This window comes from Gopherus flavomarginatus, chromosome 9, assembly GCF_025201925.1.
Source record: "Gopherus flavomarginatus isolate rGopFla2 chromosome 9, rGopFla2.mat.asm, whole genome shotgun sequence".
Lineage (NCBI taxonomy): Eukaryota > Metazoa > Chordata > Testudines > Testudinidae > Gopherus > Gopherus flavomarginatus.
The window spans coordinates 56583472-56606523 of record NC_066625.1 but is presented as its reverse complement, the minus strand read 5'-3'; the positions used below and the strand labels follow the sequence as shown (position 1 = coordinate 56606523).

Here is a 23052-nt window from a genome sequence, read left to right as displayed (position 1 = left end):
CAGGAAAGGTATATAAAGCTCCAACCGTGAGTCTTTTTAAAATCCTTAACTTAGGGCTTGTTTTATTATCAAATCAACTAGGGGAAAAAAAAACACCTTGGATAATAATTCCAAGAAGGTTTCCCTGTGTTAGCCAGACAGGAGGGAGAGAACGCATCCTTTCCCTAAGAGTTGTCCAGTCTGCACCAACAGGGAAGGAAAAGGATGCATCATTCTGCTTTGGGTAGCACCTACTGGCCATTATTCACAATTGGCTCCTGCTCCCTGCAAGTATCTCCCTCTCTCCCTGAAAAATGCAGAAAGTCATCTCAGATCCTTCCCTGCGGTGGGACTCTTCTAACTGCTTAAGAGGGAGGAAGCTTTATATGCGATTTCCTATAAAGCAGAACTAGGAGCATGTCACCTGCAACTACAATTCAAAAGTTTTAAAGGCACAAAGGCTGTCACAGGTGCACTGGGATGTGCATATGCATCACTGTGCCCTGTTACAGGTACATATTATGATGTCCATTTCAGGGCCTGTTTTTATAAATACTTAAAGGGACACAGTTAATTTGAAAATCGCATTTACATCTGAAAATGTTGTAGCTACTATCATTACAAATAAACCTGAAGATAACTGTAACGGAAAGAAATTTTAAAAAAAAGTATTCTCGTTTCAGATTACTTTCTTCAATTGACAGCACACTGTGCTTGGTCTTACTCTTTTGTGGATGGAATATTCCCTCTCTCATGCTCTGCAAGAGGGAGTTTACCGTTAACAGCAGAAACAGAGCTCAAATTGAAAGGCAGGAAGTAACAGTCAGATATGTACAGAAAAGGGGGGAGGAAAGGAGGGCTGGCCTGAAAAAGTTTGGTGATGTTGCTCTCAGGCCCATCCATAAGACTTTTCCAAATGTAAATGGGGGGGGGGGGAGAAAAACTCCTATAACAAATTTTAGAGTACATTTAACAAAATTCAAAACATACTACTTAAAGAGGGCTCTGTACAAAAATTAATTTAAAATTCAAGTTACAGTATGTAACTATGTGAGCAGTCCCACTGAAGTCAACAGAACTATTCATGTAGTTAACTGTTTGCAGTACATGTTGAGAAAATGAACCACAAAACCTTAATAAAACCAGTATTTTAAGCATTGATAGTACAGATGGAGATGTTTCCTGCACCAGACTTACAATTTGAGGCCCCAATCTTGAAACCATTTCAGTCCATGAGCATTATCGTGTTTAATAACCAAGTCTTGTAAAAATGACTGCAGATTCTACTAGATGAGGCATTGTAGTTTAAACTGTTTTATCTATGTGTATCATGGTAGTATGAAATGCAATAAATGTGTGTGAGAAACCGCACATTATTTTGAATGTTTGTACCAACAATATTTTAACCTAGGCTCCTGTGTCCAGAAGACTTCAGTAGATTGTTTCAAAGTCACAGTGTGCCATCTAGTGCTACACAGAGAATTACTTGGAGGCACTACTGTATACCATAGTGTCCTTAACACAAAAGTAGTATAACTAAAGAGGAATTGAGCTGTAAAGGAAAGCTCATATAATAAAGGGACAAGTTATTTAATTTGGTTCAAAAGGAACCCCAAGGAGGGTAAACTCTAAAATGGGGCCTATGTCAAAACTGTCCCAATTCATCCTTTGTCTAACTACTTGCCAGGAAATGTTAAAAACAGCCCATATTTGTGTGAGTCCAAAATAATATTTTACTTTTTTTTTTTTACTAGGGCTGTCAATTAATTGCAGTTAACTCACGCAATTAACTCAAAAGTTAATCGTGATTAAAAAAATTAATCGCAGTTAATCACAGTTTTAATCACACTATTAAACAATTGAATACCAATTGAAATTTGTTAAACAGTTTGGATGTTTTCCTACATTTTCATAGATATTGTATTCTGTGTTGTAATTGAAATCTGGCACTTAAATATCTTTCAATGCCAGCTATAACAGTGGCATGAGAACTCCTGTTCTCACTTTCAGGTGACACTGTGAACAAGAGGTGGGCAGTATCATCTCCTGCAAACATAAATAAGCTTGTTTGACTGAGCAATTGGCTGAACAAGAAATAGGAGTGATTGGAATTGCAGGCTCTAAAATTTTACCTTGTTTTATTTTTGAATGCAGTTTTTTTGTACATAATTCTACATTTGTAAGTTCAACTTTCATGATAAAGAGGTTGCACTACAGTACTTGTATTAAGTGAATTGAAAAATACTCTTTTTTTTTTACATGGCAAATACTTGTAATCAAAAATATAAAATGAGCACTGTACAGTTTGTATTCTGTGTTGTAACTGAAAAATTAATATTTGAAAATTTAGAAATCATCCAAAAATATTTTAATAAATGATATTCTATTATAGTTTAATAGTTTATCATGATTAATTTTTTTAATTGCTTGACCCCCCCTACCTTTTACCCTACTCCTGCAGAAGCACTTAAAAGTATTCTCAGAGGCTAGCTTACATTACTAATATAGGAGTTTATAAACTGTCAATACAACATGCAGTAAGGACAGATTCCCAAAGCTTGCACAACCAAGCAATGCACAAACTGGTCAGGAGCCTGAGGGCCATAACAAATTTGCATAAAATGATAGTCTTCTCTCTTTTTACTCTCTAAGTGACGTTATATGTCTTGTCAACACAAAAAGTTGCGCCAGTTTAACATACACTGATTTAAAATTAGATGTATGGCAAACTGGTGCAAATCCCTATATGAAAACTTATTTCAGTTTGAGTGGTTTAGTTTGATTTAAATTAAACCAATTTCTAATCAAATTCACCTAACTGAAAAAGCCAAAATATGAGTGTTCATAAAGCCTTTGGCACTCATTTAACTAAATCAGTTTAAAATCATGGCTTTAGTTAAAGTGCACTTTCCTGTGTGAATAATCCCAAAATTGAGGAAAGTAGCGGGCTGTCTTGCAGACCTTTGATCACCTCAGCATTCAGATTTACTCTGAAAAATGTTTAGAAAAAACCTGTTCTATAGTTGTTGCATGGTTTTCTTTAAAATTATTATTTCAATGTCTTAAAAAATAAATAGAAAACAGCAGAAAACCCACATGCCCTTGTCTTTTATTGGCCATAAGACAATCAGATATTATGTCTCTTCTGAATATGATAATCTGTGACTTTGAAAGAACTTCTCTGATATGAAACCACATATAAAAATTAGTCAATAACCGGACAATGGTAAAAAAAAATATTCTAGAGATGCTTTCTAAACACATGCATCCAACGAAGTGGGTATTCACCCACAAAAGCTCCTGCTTCAATACGTCTGTTAGTCTATAAGGTGCCACAGGACTCTCTGCTGCTTTTTCTAAAAATAAGTTCTCTCTTTAAAATGAAGCGCAGCTAAGTGAAATTTGGACTAAGTATGAACAAGAAAACAATTCCCTCCTTGAAAGAAAAAATGTCATCATTATGAATTCAATAAACACTCTACGAGATTGTTTCAGGTTAGCAAGTGATTATTTTGATCCTCCTAGTCTTGAGACTACCAAATGATATCCCAAGACAAAGCTGCACAAGTAGCTAGCTACAGGCTTACTCCTGAAATTACTACAAAAGATGTCTATATTACTATCATAACCCATCAGTTTAGTCCTTTATATAACTAACACATTCCATGCCCCAAAGACCTTGCAAGCTAACTAAGACAAGACAAACAAGAAGAGAACCTTGTGGGACACCAGCCAGAGAATAGGAAATCCTTAAAGGAGATACTGAAGGTAATAGTCAGCAAAACAGGAGAACCAGGAGAATACAGTCACAAAGCAAAGAGGAGAATGTGTCAGAATCACAGGGTTAGAAGGGACCACAAGGGTCATCTAATCTAACCCCCTGCCAAGATGCAGGATTTGTTGTGTCTAAATCACTGTGTCAAAGGCAATACTGGACATCAAGACATTAAGCCCCTTCTATTCATCTAGAATGAAGTAACCATTCACCCGATAGTGAAGTCTATTTCAGCTGATGGATAAAATCTGGGGCCCAAACCCCAGTATATATATAGTATTGAAATACTTATGTTCTAAACATTCCTAAAACTGCTGGAGTTACAATCATCAGTTAACTAAGAGGAGCTACTACAAATTCGCTAACGCCTTACATATTAGGTAGTGCTATTTCCTTGCAACCCTATCTTCCTTATTTCATTGTAAATCTCTAATATGCACAGAGGTATGGCAGTGAATATTAGAGGGCCCTTTTACAGGGGTTCCCTACTTCATTAACATTCTCTGTATACATGTACTAAGACATTTCTCTAATCAGGACGAGATAGTCAATTTCATCCATCTTGCACTGTCAAGCAAAACTTGGTCATGGTCCCTGGGACATTCTGTACCTTGGGGGAGCATCCTGGAACCCTCATAATTCCTCATTTATATATGATTGTGATCTCACATATAAAGCATGCCTTGTAAGATAAAAGGGGAAAGGTTATGACCTGCTGAAAGTCATTTCTCTTTCCATATATGCATATCGTTAATGCATATGAAGTTATGAGAATTGTGTTGTATGGTTGTCATTAAAACATGTTGTAAGCTAGGGAATCAGCCAGATATTAGCTCCCCAGAGGCAACGGCAAGGCAAGCAACCAACACCCAGGCCGGGTATCAATCAACTCATCAGCAACCACTGTCCAGCAAAGGAGCTACAATGTAATGACTCACCTGCATGAGGCCACACCAGGGGAATTGCTCAACCTTGCTGGGAGACTCAGCAATGCCCCAGACATATCTGCACTTGAGTTTTCCAAGCACAAGGACTGAGGGTATAAAACAGCCAGAGTGGCCATATGCTGGCCTTTTCTCCTGCCCCCAACTACACTGCAAGCAACTAAGGGCACGTCTTCACTAGCAACGTGAAAGCGCTGCCACGGCAGCGCTTTAACATGGCTGTGTAATCGTGGCACTAGCTCTCTCTCAGCGCTGCAAAAAAACCATCCCCATGAGGGGAGTAGCTCCCAGCGCTGTTACACTGTCTACACTGCCACATTACAGCGCTGAAACTTGCAGCAGATGGTATATTCCTGGGGTACAGTGCTGGAAACTGGGGTGGGATTCGGCTGATGCTTTTCTGTGAGATTCATGAGTGGCTCTGGGAACATTCATGCAATACAGCTGGGTGTGGGGCTCCACATGCTGTTGTGCAAAGTGATCACAGTGCCTGGAGAGGCTTTCTGCTGGTCATTAGCAAGGCACTGTGAGAGACAGGCCAGACTGGAGAGAGTTAAGGGGGCACAGTGGTCCCACCATTCCAGGCTGCACTCTAGGGGGATCCTGCATAGTCCCAGCTATGGTAAGGTAGAACAACACTCCAAATTAATGGACTGCATAACAGTCAGATGGGCAGATCTGTTGGTGCAAAAGAGTATGAGGTCACTATTAAGGTTTTGCGTAAGAGCATGAGTTGGATGAATATGGAGATATACCTATATCATAGAACTGGAAGGGATCTTGAAAGGTCATTGAGTCCAGTCCCCTGCCTTCACTGCAGGACCAAGTACTGTCCCTGACAGATTTTTGCTCCAGATCCCTAAATGGCCCCCTCAAGGGCTGAACTCACAACCCTGGATTTAGCAGGCCAATGCTCAAACCACTGAGCCAAAGTGGGGAAACATACTGGGTTTTGGTATGCATTGAAGACAAAAGGAAATGCTTTATGGAATATCAGAGTGAATTACTGACGACACTGTAGATGATGGCAAAGGTGGCAAGAAATGCTGGAGGCCTTTTCTGTAACTTCTTATTTGCATTCTTAAGGTTTTGGGTGATGGAGGTATCTCTTGATGCAACTTTAATTATCACTAAATGCATGTTGTTTAACTTTCAGTATTTAAACAGAAAAAAGATACATCACATGTACAGAAACAAAAGGCTATTAAGTATGAGAAACAGATAACCTAAACAATTTTTGCTGTTTCCCTGCCTCAAAGAACTGTATCTTCCCACGATCCCCCAACTGCGCACACACCCTGAAAATCTGAGGAGCAGTTTCCACTCTCTCTTCAGTTAGGGACTAAGCACTTCTTGCAAGCTGCTCAGCACTCTCAACTCCCACTGACTTCAACTGGAATTGAGGGTGCGCAGTATCCATGGGAAGATTCTTCACTGTTAATAGTCTAGAAGATTTCCTGCATCATGTCACTGATAAAAAACAGACCTGTTCAGATGAGCTTTTTAAAATTGTACTGTTCTTCACGATTGGAAAAATACTGCAAAAAGCTTAGAATTGTAAACAGTGCTGTTCCTGTTGTTTGTAAAACTTTGGCAAATTGCTCCATCAGATTAAAAAGGTACTTAAAAATATCTGTTGAAAGTCTCTTGTTGCAAAGTGTTCTTTAAAGGTCCTTGAACAGCAGACTCTGGCACATAATAGAGATGTCTTAATTCTCTATTAAAAATGTCATTTCTTAGCATTCCCTCAAGACAATATAAAAGTAATATATAAAAAAAGAAACTGGTCTCAGAAACTCTTTTATAGCCTATATATTCTCAGATAATAATGCTTTTTCTTCCCTCCCCTACCCACAATGCTTGGTGGTTTCATGATAAAGAATTTATCTTCAGGGAGATCACAGAGTTGTGAACTCCTTTTTAGTGTTTTGAAAGTGTCCTATGCTATAAATCACTGAAGACATTCATTTATGGTATATGTCAAATTGAGGTGGACCATAGTGGAATGCAGCCAACAGACATTAACAGAAATGTATGAAATTCAACAAAAAAATATTAATTTACATGTAGAGTTTAAATTTACATCTTGGTTATATATATTTATTTTATGGAGGGCAAATTCAAATATCAAACCCGTTTAAAAATAGAATCTTTCTTTGATCTATTTCTTTAAAATACAGTTGAATGTCAATCTAAATAAGGACAGTATGGTACATTGCATTAGTTGCTTAACTTTACAATTTCCATGTCTGATGAAAGTTCTGCAGATCTTGTAAACTCAGGATTTACCTGAATTTGCCAAATTAGTCCAGTAAAACCCATCTTCAGGTAAAATATCTTGTTCTTGATTTTTACTAACAGCATTTGGGGGGGGAGGAGTTGGGATTATTTTATTTTATTTTTGCTTTGAGAAAACCATTTTTTTACTCTTTAAAAGAGCAGTTTATCTTTTTTAATTAAATAAGATGCAGGTACCAAATTTAGATTTCTAATTTTATGATTTCCAGTATTACAACTTGCTATGGTAAATATGATTTAAACTAATAAGAATAGAGAGATAAAAGAACACATCAAACTTTTATAATTAACTTGTGTTATCTTTTAAAGATAACACCTAATAGTATATGCCCTCTTTTTAGTTACATATGTACTCCTAAAATCATAAAGATATATGCAATATCTTTTTTAAAAATGTTTTATTTGATAAACTACCCTACCAACAGACCGTCTTTGCAGAATTAAATTTAACAGTAAAGAACTAGACTTTGAGAATTTCATAATTAACCGACATATTCTGACATCTCTTTTTTTTTTATTTCCCTCATATTTCAAAAACATCATTTACAAATCAATTAATTTGGGTACTTTGAGACTGCTAAATCTGGTTTGAACTCTATTGCTCAACCCTCAGGTCACCAACCATGAGCCCCACCCCTTAAATTCCCTGAGAATTTTGGAAGTCTCCTTCCCGTTTGCTCCATGACATGCGCAGTGGTCTCAGGGCATCTTTCCAGGTGACTATGCCTGCTTCATGCACCAGGCGATCCCACCCCCATAGATCCACTTGGAGCTATGCCAAGCTGCTGGACCTCATCAGCATTTGAAGAGAGGATGTTGTCCAGTCCCAGCTGTAGGAATTATGTTACCTACAGACAGAGTTCACGATACATGACAGAAAGGGGCCATGACCAGGACACACTGCAGTGCAGGGTCAAAGTAAGGGAGCTGCAGGACACCTACCACAAGGCGTGGGAGGCAAACCGCCGCTCCAGTGCTGCCCCCACAAGTTGCCAGTTCTACAAAGAGCTGGATGCGATACTCAGTGGTGACCCCAACTCCACTGTGAAGGGCACTGTGGATATTTGGTGGCTCGTGTGCCTATAGAGAGTGGACTGAGCCAGGAAGAGGAAATCTTGGACGAGGATGTGTAGGGGGATCCAGAGGCAGAGGACGACTCTGAGATCAGAGATACATGCAGCCAGGAGCTCTTTTCTACCCCAGAGGTGGCTAGCCAGTCATGGCTGTCGGAGCTTGGCGAAGCACAAACAGGAGAGAAGGCTCCTGGTAAGTGGCTCTGATTTTGGGAATCACTGAAGTGAGTTGTTGGGGGTAGGAGGGTTGCAGAAAGCAGGCCTGTGTCTGTATGATGCGTGTACCACCACATGCCTAGTCTGAGCAGCAGACCAAGGTGTTGATTGGCTGGCTCCCTCACTTCATGGGAATCTTCCTCAGAGATCTCCAGGAAACTCTTATGGAGATACTGGGAAATCTGCTGCCGCAGGTTCTTTGGCAGAGCTGCTCTGTTTCTTGTCCCATTAATGGTAACTTTCCCGCGCCACTTTGAGCATCATGGAGGGGCTGGGGTGTGTGCGTGTTGCTGCACACCGGCAAGCCGCAATAAGGGCCAGGGTGGAAGCTGCAGTCTTGGAGAAGACACTCCACTGATTCCCTACTAATCCTCAACATAATGACCACAGCTTGTGGAAAATGGGCTAGTTCTCCCCAAGAGCCATGTTCCCAGTGTACAGTATGGTCCTGGAACACTGATTTCCCCTATCCCCGCGATTACTCACTATTTTGGGGATCTTGTGACTCATGTGTGCTTGCCTGGAGTCAGCCAGTTAGTGATAGGTATGTGAATAGTGGCTGTGTTTTAAACCACTGAATCAGTGGTCTGTGTGTTGCAAACAATACTGCTTCTGTAAAATGCTGCATTTTGGCTTCACAGATATGACCTTGGGAGCCCAGCCTCCCTCTTTGTTATCCCCAGCTGAATGGCTGCGCAGAATTAGAAAGCGGCGACAAAGAACTAAAGAGGACTTTCTGCGTGATGTGATGATACACTCCGTGGCCGAAAAACTAGAATTGAAGGAGTGGCAGGACAGCGTGAAGAGGGACCGAAAGGAGAACGTGGTGTGCCAAGACGAAGCCAAGGAGCGGCTCTTAAATGTTATGGAGCACCAACTGGACACATTCCAGACGCTACTAGCACTGCAAACAGAGCAGCTCCACGCCCACCCTCCCCTGCAACCGCTGTTGCAAAACTCTTTCCCATGCGCGCCCCAGACACCGCCAACACTCTCTTATCAACCTCCTGGCTCCAGTCTGTACCCGCTACATTTCCCTCCTCCCCCATCACAGTATAGCACTGTGGACTCCCAGTACCCAATGCACTCAACACCTGTCCCTCTGCAGTTTAGCCCTGCTGAAGTACAGCGCTCACAGCACTGTACTCCAAAGAAGGTTGGATATGATACCCGGACATACACAAATCTTTAACCGTCCCAGGACCACACCTCCTCCTGGGACCCTCCCTTCCCCCATCTCCTTCAGTGCTGATGTGTTTTTTTGTCTCTCTCCCTCCTCTGGTTGTTGTTTTTTAATAAAAGAATTGTTTTGGTTTAAAAGCAATCTTTATTCCATTAACTGAAAAAAAACAGAGCCCTGCAAAGCAAATGGCCGTTTTCTTAAATCTTCATAGTGCATCATCTGCACCAATCACAATCACCTCCTAGCATTACAAGCACTGCATTCCCAAGCATAGCAACAAATATTAGTGGCTTTCAGCTTCAAATTGCTGTCTCAAAGCATCCCTGATCCTTATGGCCCCGCACTGTGTCCCTCTAATAATCCTTGTCTCTGGCTGCTCAAATTCAGCCTCCAGGCACTGAGCCTCAGCGGTCCAGCCCTGAGTGAAGCTTTCACCCTTTTCTTCACAAATATTATGGAGTGAACTGCACGCAGCTATAAGCATAGGAATATGGTCATCGGACAGGTCCAGCCTACCATATAGGCAGTGCCAGCAGGCCTTTAAACAGTCAAAAGCATACTCAATAGTCATTCTGCACTTGCTCAGCCTGTTGAACAGCTCCTTGCCGCTGTCAAGGTGCCCCCTGTATGGCTTCATAAGCCATGCAACTAAGGGGTAGGCAGGGTTTCCCAGGATCACAATGGGCATTTCGACTTCCCCTACGGTGATCTTCTGGCCTGGGAAGAAAGTCCCTGCTTGTAGCTTCCTGAACAGGTCAGTGTTTCAAAAGATGAGTGCATTATGCAGTTTTCTAGACCAGCTTGTGTTAATGGCTGTGAAACACCCACACTGATCCACAAGTGCCTGAAGAACCATTGAGAAATACCCCTTCCGATTAACGTACTCAGTGGCTAGGTGGTCTGGTGCCAGAATTGGAATGTGTGTGCCATCTATCACCCCTCCATACTTAGGGAAGCCCATTTGTGCAAAGCCATCCACAATGTCATGCACATTGCCTAGAGTCACGGTCTTTCGGAGCAGGATGCAATTAATGGCACTCAACACTTCTATCAACACGAATCCAACGGTCAACTTTTCCACTCCGAACTGGTTAGCGACCAATCAGTAGCAGTCTGGAGTAGCCAGCTTCCAGAATGCAATTGCCACATGCTTCTCCAATGGAAGGGCAGCTCTCATTTTCGCGTCCTTGGGCTGCAGGGCTGAGGCGAGCTCCTCACACAGTCCCATGAATGTGGCTTTTTTCATCCAAAAGTTCTGCAGCCACCACTCAACATCCCAGACGTGCATGACAATTGATCCCACCACTCAATGCTTGTTTCCCAAGCCCAAAAGCAGCATTCCACTGTGGTCAGCATCTCCATGAATGCCACAAGCATCTCATTTCGTAGCTACTATGTGTGGCGAGATCAATGTCGAACTGTTCTTGCCTTTGTAGTTTAAGGAGTAACTCCACCGCCACTCATGACATGTTAGTGACAGCGAGAAGCATATTGATCAACAGTGCAGGATCCATTCCTGCAGACCGAAGAGGCAGAGCAGAGTGTGCAGTATACAAACCGTTGAAAGAAGGTGCCAAATGCAGACGGAAGCACCGGGATTTCTGGGATGCAAAGCAATGCATCATGGAGCACTGGGACAGGACCCACGATGCCCTGTGACTCCCTCCGCCTTCCCACAACTCTTAGCAGCAGAAGAGAAAGAGATGCTTTGTGGGATAGCTGCCCAGAGTGCATCGTTCCAAATACCACTGCAAGTGCCGCAAGTGTGAAAACGCTATTGCACAGGCAGCTGACAGTGTGAACACACAACAGCTGTTTACCTTCAGCGTTCTCTGAGTGACGCTCTAGCAGCTGGCGCTGTAACTCTGCCAGTGTAGACATACCCTAAAGCTCTGCATAATTACAGTACAAACCAAACAGTGACGTAGTTTGTGACAAAACAGGCAAAAATCTTACCAAGATTCAGATCCAACTGCCAACATTTTATGACATAGTTTGATACTCTTAAAAATCTTCTAATATACATGTAAAATTAAATAAAAAATATGTTAAAAGAATTTTAAGGTTACGAAGTCAAGCATTCAAAAAAGTCAAAATTAAGATTTCTTGCGCAACCTTGATTTAGCCCCTTGTGAGTATACATTAAGATAGACTTTAATTTCATGATCATGTACTATATTTTTCAGAAGACCTCTGCTTCATTCAATGCAAAGCAGGAATAGTGTTCACTGAATGGGGAGCTATTCAATATTTCTTTTTATCCTCTTCATACAATGCAGAGCCCAAGGCCTAATTTATCATACATCAGTCAAACCATGCACTGAATACATAATTACTAAATTTCTCATGGGCTTTTCTATGGTGCTCTCAACAAAGTACCTGAGTGGTCACAGACATTAATGGATCTGTCTTCACACCACTATCACAAGGTGGCATTATTATCCACACTTTACAGATGGAGAATAGAGGAACAGAGACAGTCAGGCCAAAACTCACAAAAACTTAAAGGAAACCTACACAACACCTTCAAAAGATAAGCCTCGGAGCATAAATTCCTAACTTTGTTGTACTAAGCCTTAAATTCAGTGTGTTTATTAGGCCCATGATTGTCTAACAATCTATAACACACTAGCTCTCCTTTATTTTATGGTGGCAGAGATGTTAACTGCCACCTATCTTTTCCAGACCTGAAGAATAGTGGTGGGTAAACTCAAAAGCTTGTCTTTTTCACCAACTGAAGTTGATCCATTAGAAGATATTACCTTGCACACCTTGTCTCTCTAATATCTTGGGATCAACACAGCTACAACAACACTAAAAACATCCACTAATTTTGGATGCCCAACTTGAGATGCCCAGGGCCTGATTTTTTGCTGTACTTAGCATTTGTATAGCATTTTTTACAGTAAGTTCAAACACAGCTCCAGTAAACTTCAATTGCAGTTATGAGCACTCAGCACTTCTGCAAGTCTTGTCCCAGCTGTCTCAAGTTCAGCAACTAGAAAATTAGGAACATCAGATTAATGGTAACTTATAAAAGAGTTGATTAAAGTGACTTGCCAAGCACTGCATACGAATCTCTGGCAGAAGCAGGGGTAGAATTTTCAACCAAGTGACATTATATTTTCTCTACCTGCAGTCCCCAACCCCATTCACTATACACCTTCCAAATTCAAATTGCATGGCAACTTCAATTCTGGTATTTAGTGACTTTTGAGTTCTTGACTTTGCAACCTGAATGTTCCTTTACTGTAGATTTTTTAAATGTCATTTCCTAATTTTTTTAAAAAGCAAACTAAAAAAAAATCCTTGTGGAATCCTACTAACCCCTGTGTTGGTCATCAGCAGTGTTGGCACCTTTAATCCACAGCCCAGACTTCTACAATGTGAACTGAGTAATTGGTAATAGTAGTCTGTTAGCCTTTCCGAAGACTAGCCACTAGAGCAGGGATTACGAAACTTGGTTCCCGGCTTGTTCAGGGTAAGCCCCTGGCAGGCTGCGAGATGCTTTGTTTACCTGAGCGTCCACAGGTACGGCCTCTCGCAGCTCCCAGTGGCTGCGGTTCACTGTTCCCGGGCAATGGGAGCTGCGAGCGGCCATACCTGCGGACACTCAGGTAAACAAAGTGTCTCACGGCCTGCCAGGGTCTTACCCTGAACAAGCTGCGAACTAAGTTTGGGAACCCCTGCACTAGTAAGTTTCAGATCTGTTTGCTCCAGGAAAGGAATGCTCAGGTTCTCGAATTTTGGTTTCAATTCCAAGTTCAACAGGGGAGGGTGCTGTAGTGGCCATAAAAAAAACAAAAACCTTTCACTCTCCTCCCTCTGCAGCCAGTCTGTCTCCTCTGTTTCTATCCACTATCACCCACACTCCTGTCTGTACATTCTGCTCCTATTCTCCACGTGATCTTTTGCTATCACCATTCGGAACATAACAGAGAAATGGCTGCTTGACACTAAGGGGCCTCCTTCCCTTTCCTCACTCCGGACATATCTATACTACAAACTTAAGTAGACCTATGTTAGGTCAACTTACAGCCACTGCAGTAATTACTATGGTGGTTGATGTCCACACTACTCTCCTTTTGTCAGTGGCAGGCACCCTCACCAGGAGCACTTCCACTGACCTAAGAGGAGCAATAGGGGGGCGGGGGGGCTGAGAGTTGCAAACAAACCACAATATTGTTTTGGTAAAGAAAAATCTTAAAATGCTGTTGCACTACATGAGTGACTTACCGTCATGTTATAACTCTCTGCTATATCAACAGTCTCACTTATCACATTTTTGGCTGACCCCATGGAGTTTTCATACCTGTGTTAAAATAAATGTAACTAGTCATTCACTTTATTTTATGCCACATATATTTTTAAAACTATGTTCTAACTTTAATGCTAGACGTAAATCTTTCATTATCTTTAGAAGAGTTAGAAAATGAAGTAGCATTTACATCATGCATGCCAGTTTAAATATATAGGTACAACTATCATCTAAATGTCTTAACAAAAGTTTAAAAGATTTTTTATTACAAGATAGCTAAACATCTGGCAAAAAATCAGAAGGTTAACAGAGGGAATCCATAGCAAAGTTTAAATCTCCATGCAGAAATATTAGTAATGCCATAAAGTGTATGTAAATTGATTCAAATCAATTGTATTGGGAAATATGTTCCTAATATAACAGGAAAATACAAATGATGGAAATCTAAAACTTTTTTAGAGAAGGTAATATTGAGGTCCAGGACTTCCCACCTGCCTCAGCAGAGGCTTCTCAATTTAAATAAAGAGCTCTAGGTTATAAATAAAACAGCAATTTCAAACTAGTCTACATCTGTTTGTTTTTCTTTTGGTTACACTACTAAGAAGGGTATGTCTTTAGTGTATGCCATAGTTTCGGAAAATAGCATATTATTCCTTTATGGCATGATCCTGCAGGCCTTTTTCATGCTTGTTGTCCCACTAAAGTGAATGATTTGCCACGATGGTCTTTAAAAAGCACTTATTTAAAAGGGCTTCACTGAATTTCTTTACTTGCTTTAGGATGGTACACACATCTTTTAATAAATGAGGTTTTATTAAATATTTCCTAAAGCCAGCTTCACAGTAAATCTATATATGCTTTCACTGTTTACATTGCAAAGAATCTTCTGCAGATTATGACAAAATCCAATTTTAGGTTTTTATTGCCATGATATTGAAAAGTTGTAAATGTATTTCATCTATGTAATGATATGATGATGACTCCCTCTATGATGTCAATAGCTAAAATGTTAAATTTTCAAAACTGTCTCTTTGACAAGCACTTCCTCTGAAGCATCTGGTACTGACCACTGTTAGAGACAGGATCTAGAGTAGGGGCCTTGCATCTGACTCAGTGTGGCAATTCCTATGCCTTACTGTTAAATGGCAGTACTGTACCTTTTTTTAAAGCTACAGTTGTGCCATTCCCCTGCTCTGATTGGTACGTCAAACTTTCCACATCTTGCACCCCATGCTATGTGTGTATACATTTCAATGTATATACTGTATACTCATAAATATTTAAAACCTAGACAAGTCACACAGGCTTTAAAAATAACCTTCAGGTAACGGCTGGATTCTCTCTTTCATTTTTACTCTCCATTATTTGGAATACATTCTTTTACACAAAAATCTAGGTTTTTTTTTCCCCGTGCTTATTTTATTTTTGCAATTTGGCAAACACTATAACCATTTGCCTCTGAAACAAACACTGAAACAATTTGAGGATAAGTTAAATTAGCATGGTTGTTTTTGTTTAAAAAAACAAACACTTGATTTGTCAAAATAAAACGTGCTTGTGCATCAACATTATTTAAAAGATCAGAACACGTCTGGGAACAGTCAGAAACATGACATCCACAGTAACATGGACCAACACTGAGAAATATAAAATATGGCAAAACAAGGGATGAAGAAGGGGAAGGAACCCTCAACACTGTAAGTATTCAGAAAATGCCTCTACACCTCAAAGTAAGTTAGACTCAAGATAATCCCCTCCCCATCAAATTAAAAATATTTAAATTTGAGCTAGAGCAATTTTTACAATACAGTGTCGCTTTAAACTTCGGCAATCATGTAAGGACAAGATACCTTGAGATCAAGAACCTATGACAGCAGTTTCCAATCACTGCCACGTACATCAGTATCTATTATGCTGTACCGCCCATTTCATAGAATCATAGAACTGGAAGGGACCTCAAGAGGTAATCTAGTCCAGTTCCCTGCACTCATGGTAGGACTAAGTATTACCTAGACCATCCCTGACAGGTGTTTGTCCAACCTGTTCTTAAAAATCCCCAATGATGGAGATTCTACAACCTACCTAGGCAATTTATTCCAGTGCTTAACCACTCTGACAGTTAGGAAGTTTTTCCTAATGTCCAACCTAAACCGTCCTTGCTGCAATTTAAGTCCATTGCTTCTTGTCCTATCCTCAGAGGCTAACAACCACCATTTTTCTCCCTCCTCCTTGTAACCTTTTATGTACCTGAAAACTGTTATCACGTCCCCTCTCAGTCTTCTCTTCTCCAGACTAAACAAACCCCATTTTTTCAATCTTCCCTCATAGGTCATGTTTTCTAGACTTTTAATCACTTTTGTTGCTCTTTGCTGGACTTTCTCCAATTTGTCAATACCTTTCCTGAAATGTGGCACCCACAACTGGACATAATACTCCAGTTGAGGCCTAATCAGCATGAAGAGCGGAAGAATTACTTCTCCTATCTTGCTTACAATACTCCTGCTAACACATCCCAAGATGATATTTGTTTTTTACTGCAACAGCATTACGCTGTTGACTCATATTTAGCTTGTGATCCAGTATGATCCCCAGATCCCTTTCCAAAGTACTCCTCCTAGGCGGTCATTTCTCATCTTGTATGTGTGCAGCTGATTGTTCCTTCCTAAATAGAGTACTTTGCATTTGTCCTTATTGAATTTCATCCTATTTACTTCAGACCATTTCTCCAGATCATTTTGAATTTTAATCCTATCCTCCAAAGCACTTGATACCAAGCTGGAGGGGTTGCATCTGCAAACTTCATGTGTGTACTCTCTCTGCCATTATCTAAACCATTGATGAAGATATCAAACAGAATTTCTGTAGCTGTAACTCTTCCTGCCTTCCACACCCGTTAAAAAGTGACAGTATCAATTTAGAACCTAATCAGTTAAAATTTTAAGTAGTTTCCAATAATACTCTTGCTCAAGTCCCTCCTGCCAGTTTTTGAGATTTTACAATCAAGTTCTCCTTTCTCCCTCATCTGTGTGAAGGTCTTTCACAAAACAAAATGAGGGGACATAAGCAGAAAACAGGAAAATGACTATACATTAAATGCTGTCAAATATATAACGGAAGCAAAGGAATCTTCCCCCCCATCTCTTTCAGGTATAATAATCTGAGGTGTTCCTTGTAACTCTAATAAGAAAGAAACAGAAGAATTTATTTTAAATTGGCTGTACCCCTTTAACTATAAGACTCAGCTTGTGCCCAGTATGTGAGAACTGCTGTGCACTGAACAGCCAGAGTTTAGCCTGATCACAAGCCTGGGACTTGGATCAAGTCCTAAATTACAGCAGCTGTTCTAAAGATGTTCTTGGAGGGTTAGAGTGAATTCCCACATGATCAATTAAGAGTTCAGGGTGGCTCCTGCCTAACACCGGTAAAGTCTTTTGATCGATAACCAGGTTCCAGCTGCCCTCTGAATAAGACTAATAACGTTTACCAGACACCAGTGGTGGTAGATATTTAGATACCGTTGGCGCAACTGGGTAGTTCGCTTCACGGTAAGTGCTAGGAAACGGGGTCCCAAGCACAGAGCAAAGCTCTCTCTCCTCCACACTCAGGAGCCCCCCGTCACAGCCCAGCCCCCTGCCATCCAAGGGATCTCTGCGTGGGAGCGGGGCTTTGGGAAGGGTCCCTCGTAGAGGAGTTCAGAGGGCGGGCCCGCTCCCCTCCCCGTGCGCAGGGGCCCGACAGCAGCCTACGAGCGGCAGCCCCACGCCCCTCCCAGCAACAGAGCCAGGTGTCAGGCTGCCCGCGATCCCTTGTGTGTCGGACCCCCCAGATGCTGCCCCCGGCGCTGGGAGGGAGGCCCATCCCCCGCCCGCCTTGGTGGAGTGGGGCAGCCGGCTCCCGCAGAAGAACGGGACCGGCCAGCCGCCATCTTGCTGTCCCCCCAGGCTCACCAAGTTGCCCCTCCCCTTTACTCCGCGGAGCGCAATAAGGGACCCACACTTACACTCTCCTTCTTACTGCGTTGTCCCGCCTGCGCGCGTCCCGCCGAGCTGATGTCATCTCATCCCGCCAGTGGCCGGTGCAGTGTCAGGAACGGCCTCCCGTCACAGCTTGCCGGAACATGCCGGAGCCGCCTGCGCGTGCTCAGGACGAGCCGGCGAAGGCGCTGCCCTACCTCCGCCCGTAGTTCGGTGCCAGCAGTCCATGCTGGGGGCGGGCGGTAAAAGGGAGGCGGGAGGAAGATAGTCAGGGTTTGTGCAGGAGGTGAAAGGAGTCCAAAGCAGGGGAGTAGCAGATAGGCAGCACTGGGGACAGGGTGCAGGAGATGGGGTTAAGAAAGGATAAATGGACTCTGATGGAAGAGTGGCAGAGGTGGGAGAAACCCCGGCATAGAGAGGGGCAGGGTAGATAAAGGGTACCAGAAATGGGGTCATCCATCTGCAGTGATTGCCAGGATGGTGTGCGGGTTGTAGAGGGGCTTGTGTGGTACATCTCAGCCAGGACCGGCTTTAGGAAGTGCGGAGCCCAATTCGAACATTTTCAGCGGGGGCCCTGGCAGGGATGACTGACTAAAAAAAAAAAAAAGTCTTTCATTTCTTCCATGTATTATTTACTGTCCATAACTATATAAATAATAAAATTATATATTATGTACATTGCATCATATATGCTGTTGATTGGTTATTAATGACCGCAGTTTCACATGTATGGGTCCCTGCCACTCCCTGGGGGTGTGCACATGTGTGGGTCCCAGCTGCTCCCTGTCCCCCTCATTGAAGCAGGTGTGCAGGGTTACTGCCCTGGGAACTGCAGAGCAGCAGCGGACATGGGGCTGGTTGGAGGCAGGGCAGGGGCTGACTGGAGGTAGGATCTGGCTGCAGGCAGGGCAAGGGGTGCAGGACTGGCTGGAGACAAGGGGTGTGGGGTGCGCTGGCTTCAGGCAGGGCCGCAGGGGGATACAGCAGGGGTGGGCAGGGCTGGAGACAGAGGAGTGTGGGACTGGCTGGCTTCAGGCTGGGAGGTGCATCAGGGGGTGCAGGGCTGGGGGTGGGCAAGTCAGGGTGTGCAGGCTCGTGCAGGCAGGGGAGTGTGTGGGGCTGGCTGGCTTTGGGTAGGGCGTGTGGCAGGGGTTGGCTGAAGACAGGACAGGGGTTTGGCAGGGGCTGGCTGTGGGCAGGGGGTGCAGAGCTGGCTGCCGGCGGCGGGGCAGGGCTGGTGTGGGCAGGGCAGAGGGGACAGCAGAGGCAGCTGGAGCCCCAGCCCTTTAAATAGCCCCCAAACCCCCTGCTACCCCAGAGCTCTGGGGGCTATTTAAAGGGCCCAGAGCTCCAGCCAGGAGAGCAGGGCTGCAGGGTAGGGTTTGCTGCGCTCTGGCCGGAGCTCCAGCCGGGAGAGTGGGACTGTGGGGCAGCTGCGCTCCCTCCGGCGCTTTGGTCAGGGGAGCGAGGCCACAGAAGACCCTGGAGCAGACCGCAGCCGGGGTAAGTAAAAAAAATTAAAAAGGCACCTAAGGCGCGGGGCCCGATTCCCAGGAATCGGGCAAATCGGCCTAAAGCCGGCCCTGATCTCAGCCCTTCCCTCCTCAGGGCTGGGGTATGCAAGGCACACATCAAGGCAATGTCTAGCTGATTATAATAATACCTAGCTCTTGAATAATGATTTTCATCTGTGATTTCAAAGCAATAGACAAAGGAACTAAGCATTGTCATCCCCATTTTATAGATGTGGAAACTGAGGCACAGGGCAGGGACATGACTGCGGCTCTCCTCAATCAGAAATTGTGTATTGCGTACACATGGTTTTTAGGCCTCTGGCGTGATCTCACACCTGTAGGAGTGAAGAATCTTTCACTTTCCCCATCCCTGAGGAAACTGAAGGGAGGAGGAAAAAGTGAAATAAATTATGCAAATATATTTGTATTAATTGATGCATAATAATCATAAGGTTTATTATCACTAGGTACAATGTAGATGTCTCAGCGTGTCACACAGCACTAGTGTGGGGACACAAAAGAGTGACAATAAAATACTGTTTTAAATGCACTCTCCTTATCCCATGGCCACATGTGCATCCTCCACATTGCCACAACTGACAACAGCTTTGTCTGAATGCTCCCGTTCTGCCATGCCTGAGCATAGCCATCTCTATTTGCCTTTCCTATGGCAATGCCTAAGCATGGCCATGTCTGTCCACTCCCACATTGCCATGTCCTCCATTGCCATGACCCACATCAGTATACTTTCTCTGCCCTTGCCCTTAACTGTTATGTTCCCTGTGTCATGTGTACTCCTTGTACACAGTTGGTTACAAGGCTGCCTCCTACTAGCAGGTCAGGCTCCTCTACCGAATTTGGACTGGCTACAGAACTTCCATCAGGAAAATACCAAGAGATGTATTCTCTTTCAGATGCTTTAATGCACTGCCAGGTACAACTGTTACCAGCTCAAGTAAGCTATGTCACACACGATCCCATCTTGTGGTTCAACATTATAATACAGTTTTACAATTCCATCACGCCACTCAGCCATGCCTTCTTACAGCCATATCTGCACCTTGTCACCTAACACACCTTTACACAGCCATGCTACCATGTCCCCAGCACAGTCATGTCTGTGCGTTCCTCCCCTCCCCTCACTGCCACACCTGAGCATAATTATGTCTTTACACCATTGTCTTGCCTGACATGCCACATCTGCATCCTTCCCTCCACCGTGTCTCAGCGCAGTCATAGTTATGTGTTATCACTACTGCCACACATGGGTGTGGCCACATATGTACACTGTCCCCAATACCCTGCAACTGAAAACAACCATGCTTCTGTGTTCTTCCCCATCCCCTCTGCCACACCCCAAAATGGCTGTGTCTTGTGTGCTGCCACATCTCAGTTCATCTGCCTCTGTACACTCCTCCCTAGTATCTTGCCTGAGCATGTGATACCAAATGCTATCATTCTGATTTGATATATAGTACCAGTATCTGATATCAAATCAGAATGGTAGCATTTTATAACCAGTTCATCCAGGGTAAATAGCTATACTAAGTGTAAAGCAGTGGAAAACCAGGTCTGTAGTGTGTTAAGTTTCAAAAAAGCTGTTGAATCCTTTGTAATGAAGGGTGTTATACATTATTATTTATTATTGATATCATTTAGAACTACACTCAGAACGCAATGTAAATTATCACTATTTTGAAATCCATATACTTCATATTTGAACAGTGTAAGACTATGCTCTTTATAATTATCACAGAATTGTTGCTCAGTTTACATTATTCTGACAGTGAAATAATACAAAATGATATGTATAATAGAAAATAACAGAAAATCAAGGTACAATATTGTTAGCTGAAAAGCGGCAAAATTAAAATTTAGGAATGTCAAAGTGCTGGTTAAAAACAACTGAACAGACAATGTTTCCTGTTCAAGATGATTGTTAATATTCTGTTGGCTTTGTTGCTGGGCATCTGCTGTCATGCTAACCATTAAATAGAAAAAGATTGAGGTTTGCAAAGCACTCAGAGAACAAAAGAAACTGTAGATTTAGTATAGTTATTAGAAAGCAGGGCAAAAAAAATTCCAACACAGTCAAAAATCTGTCTGGAACACAACTTCCTAAAAAGAATTTCTTTGCAATTAAAAAAGCAGCTCAAAATAATGAAACTGTAGGGTGGGGGAAATATGTCATTATCGTAGTCCTAACTGACGGCACTGATGAAGAAAGCAGTAAATTCAAAAATTATTCAGATCAGAAATCTTACCTGCAGTGAACTGGTAGGTTCTGACATGGATATTAAAATGATTATCAGGCAAACTAAGCAGTATAAATTTAGAGAGCTTTATGAAGGACTGGTCCCTTGTAGATCCTAAACTGAGGGCACAGGTGTTTGATCAGAAAATTCCAGAAATACAGAGGGCAAGAACTTTTTTTTTCCCGTGGTACCATTTCTTATTCTAAAATGATCAAGATTATGGGAGCGTCTTGACCCCAGAAGAATTACTTTAAATGTTATTGTAGAACTAATTAACAATGTTGAGAAACACTTTGACACAGGCAAATTATCGAGAGAAGAATATGGTCTCCTATGTTTTTCCTCTTGGAAAGAGTTATTGATGAACTGTATTTTTTTGCCTAATATATAGTATATACCATTTTTGTTTTCTGTTTGTTTTATTACCCCTGTAATCATATTTCCTCCCTTTCCTGTCTTTGGTCACCTCAATGCATGACCACATTGCAAATAAGCTTGCATGTAACACATCTGCACTGAATTAATGTTATTTGGGAAATCTATTATAATAGTTGTGGACCATGAGATGTATGTGGCGCACCTGACAGCTCTTAAAACATGCCGCAAAGATGCTTTGCTTTGTTGCTGTTGGGTGTTAGAAGTGGGTACAGCTCAACTGGTCTGAACACATTTTAGCTGAAAATGCAAAGACAAATTATGGTCAGCACCAGTACAGAAACTGACCAGGTTTTAATTTTTTTTCTGAAACAGTGAACAGTTACAGGACTTATCCTTTTCTTTGAACCACAGAATTGTAAAGCTGAAAGGAACCTTGAGAGACTGGACTAAGTAAACCTTCCAGGCCTCAAAGTGTGGCCACCAACTTTTGCTGGTGGCTACTATGACAAATTTTCATAAAATATTTAATTAACTTTAGGAAAAACAAATAAATATGCACATCTGCATGTCCAAATCTTTATACTTTATTTATATAGGGTTTTATTGCAGACTCAATAATAATAATAATAGTAATAATGTACAGTTCTCTATTCTTTACTGGACCTAAACAGAACAGAAAAACGAATAAGGTGCTTTGCACGTTCTTGTATTTTGTTGTTGTTGTTGTTTCTTTTGGTTTTGGTTGCCTCTAGTAAGTCTGCTGCTGTGAAAACTTTTATTTGTATCGTTGTTAATATCACTTTTCATAGCAGACTTACTAGCTAGTGGGGAGGCTGTGAAAAGTGATATTAACAACCATACACACATCAATTTTCACAGCAGAATTACTCAGCCATGGCAAGCCAGGGCACAAATTAACCCCTGGATAGGCAGGTGGTTAGGGAGATAGTGGGAGCCAGAGGCAATGGCAAGGTGGATATGGGGGAGGTGGGGGGCTGGGGCCAGGGCCAATGGCGGGGGCAGTAAGCCCAGGGTCCAGGAAATAATTGTATTTTTTCCCTTTTAAATGGTATAGTAAGTTAAAGAGCTGAATGGCAATGACATAGCCCTAACCTATGAGAGTCAGGACTCTTGGGTTCAGTTCCAGGCTGTGTGGGCTAGTGGTTAGAACAGGGGACCAGGCATCAGGACTCCTAGGTCCTCTT

The 23052-nt window shown here is 42.3% G+C and overlaps 1 protein-coding gene across 7 annotated transcripts in view; it reads right to left on the bottom strand.

The window, feature by feature from the left end:
* SCAPER (S-phase cyclin A associated protein in the ER) overlaps positions 1–17894 on the bottom strand; it is a 357501-nt gene extending 339607 nt beyond the window's left edge. For 4 of the 7 annotated variants that reach the window (XM_050966969.1, XM_050966973.1, XM_050966971.1 and 1 more), the window contains exons 1-2: positions 17727–17893; positions 13705–13780 (exon numbers count right to left, since the gene is read on the bottom strand). In XM_050966969.1, the coding sequence (XP_050822926.1) occupies positions 13705–13780; positions 17727–17782 (132 nt within the window). In that variant the 5' untranslated portion in view covers positions 17783–17893. Of the gene's footprint in view, positions 1–13704; positions 13781–17726 lie in introns of all 7 variants that reach the window. The other 3 variants (XM_050966967.1, XM_050966968.1, XM_050966970.1) reach the window with 2 other exon arrangements.
* Positions 17895–23052: the final 5158 nt, after the last annotated feature.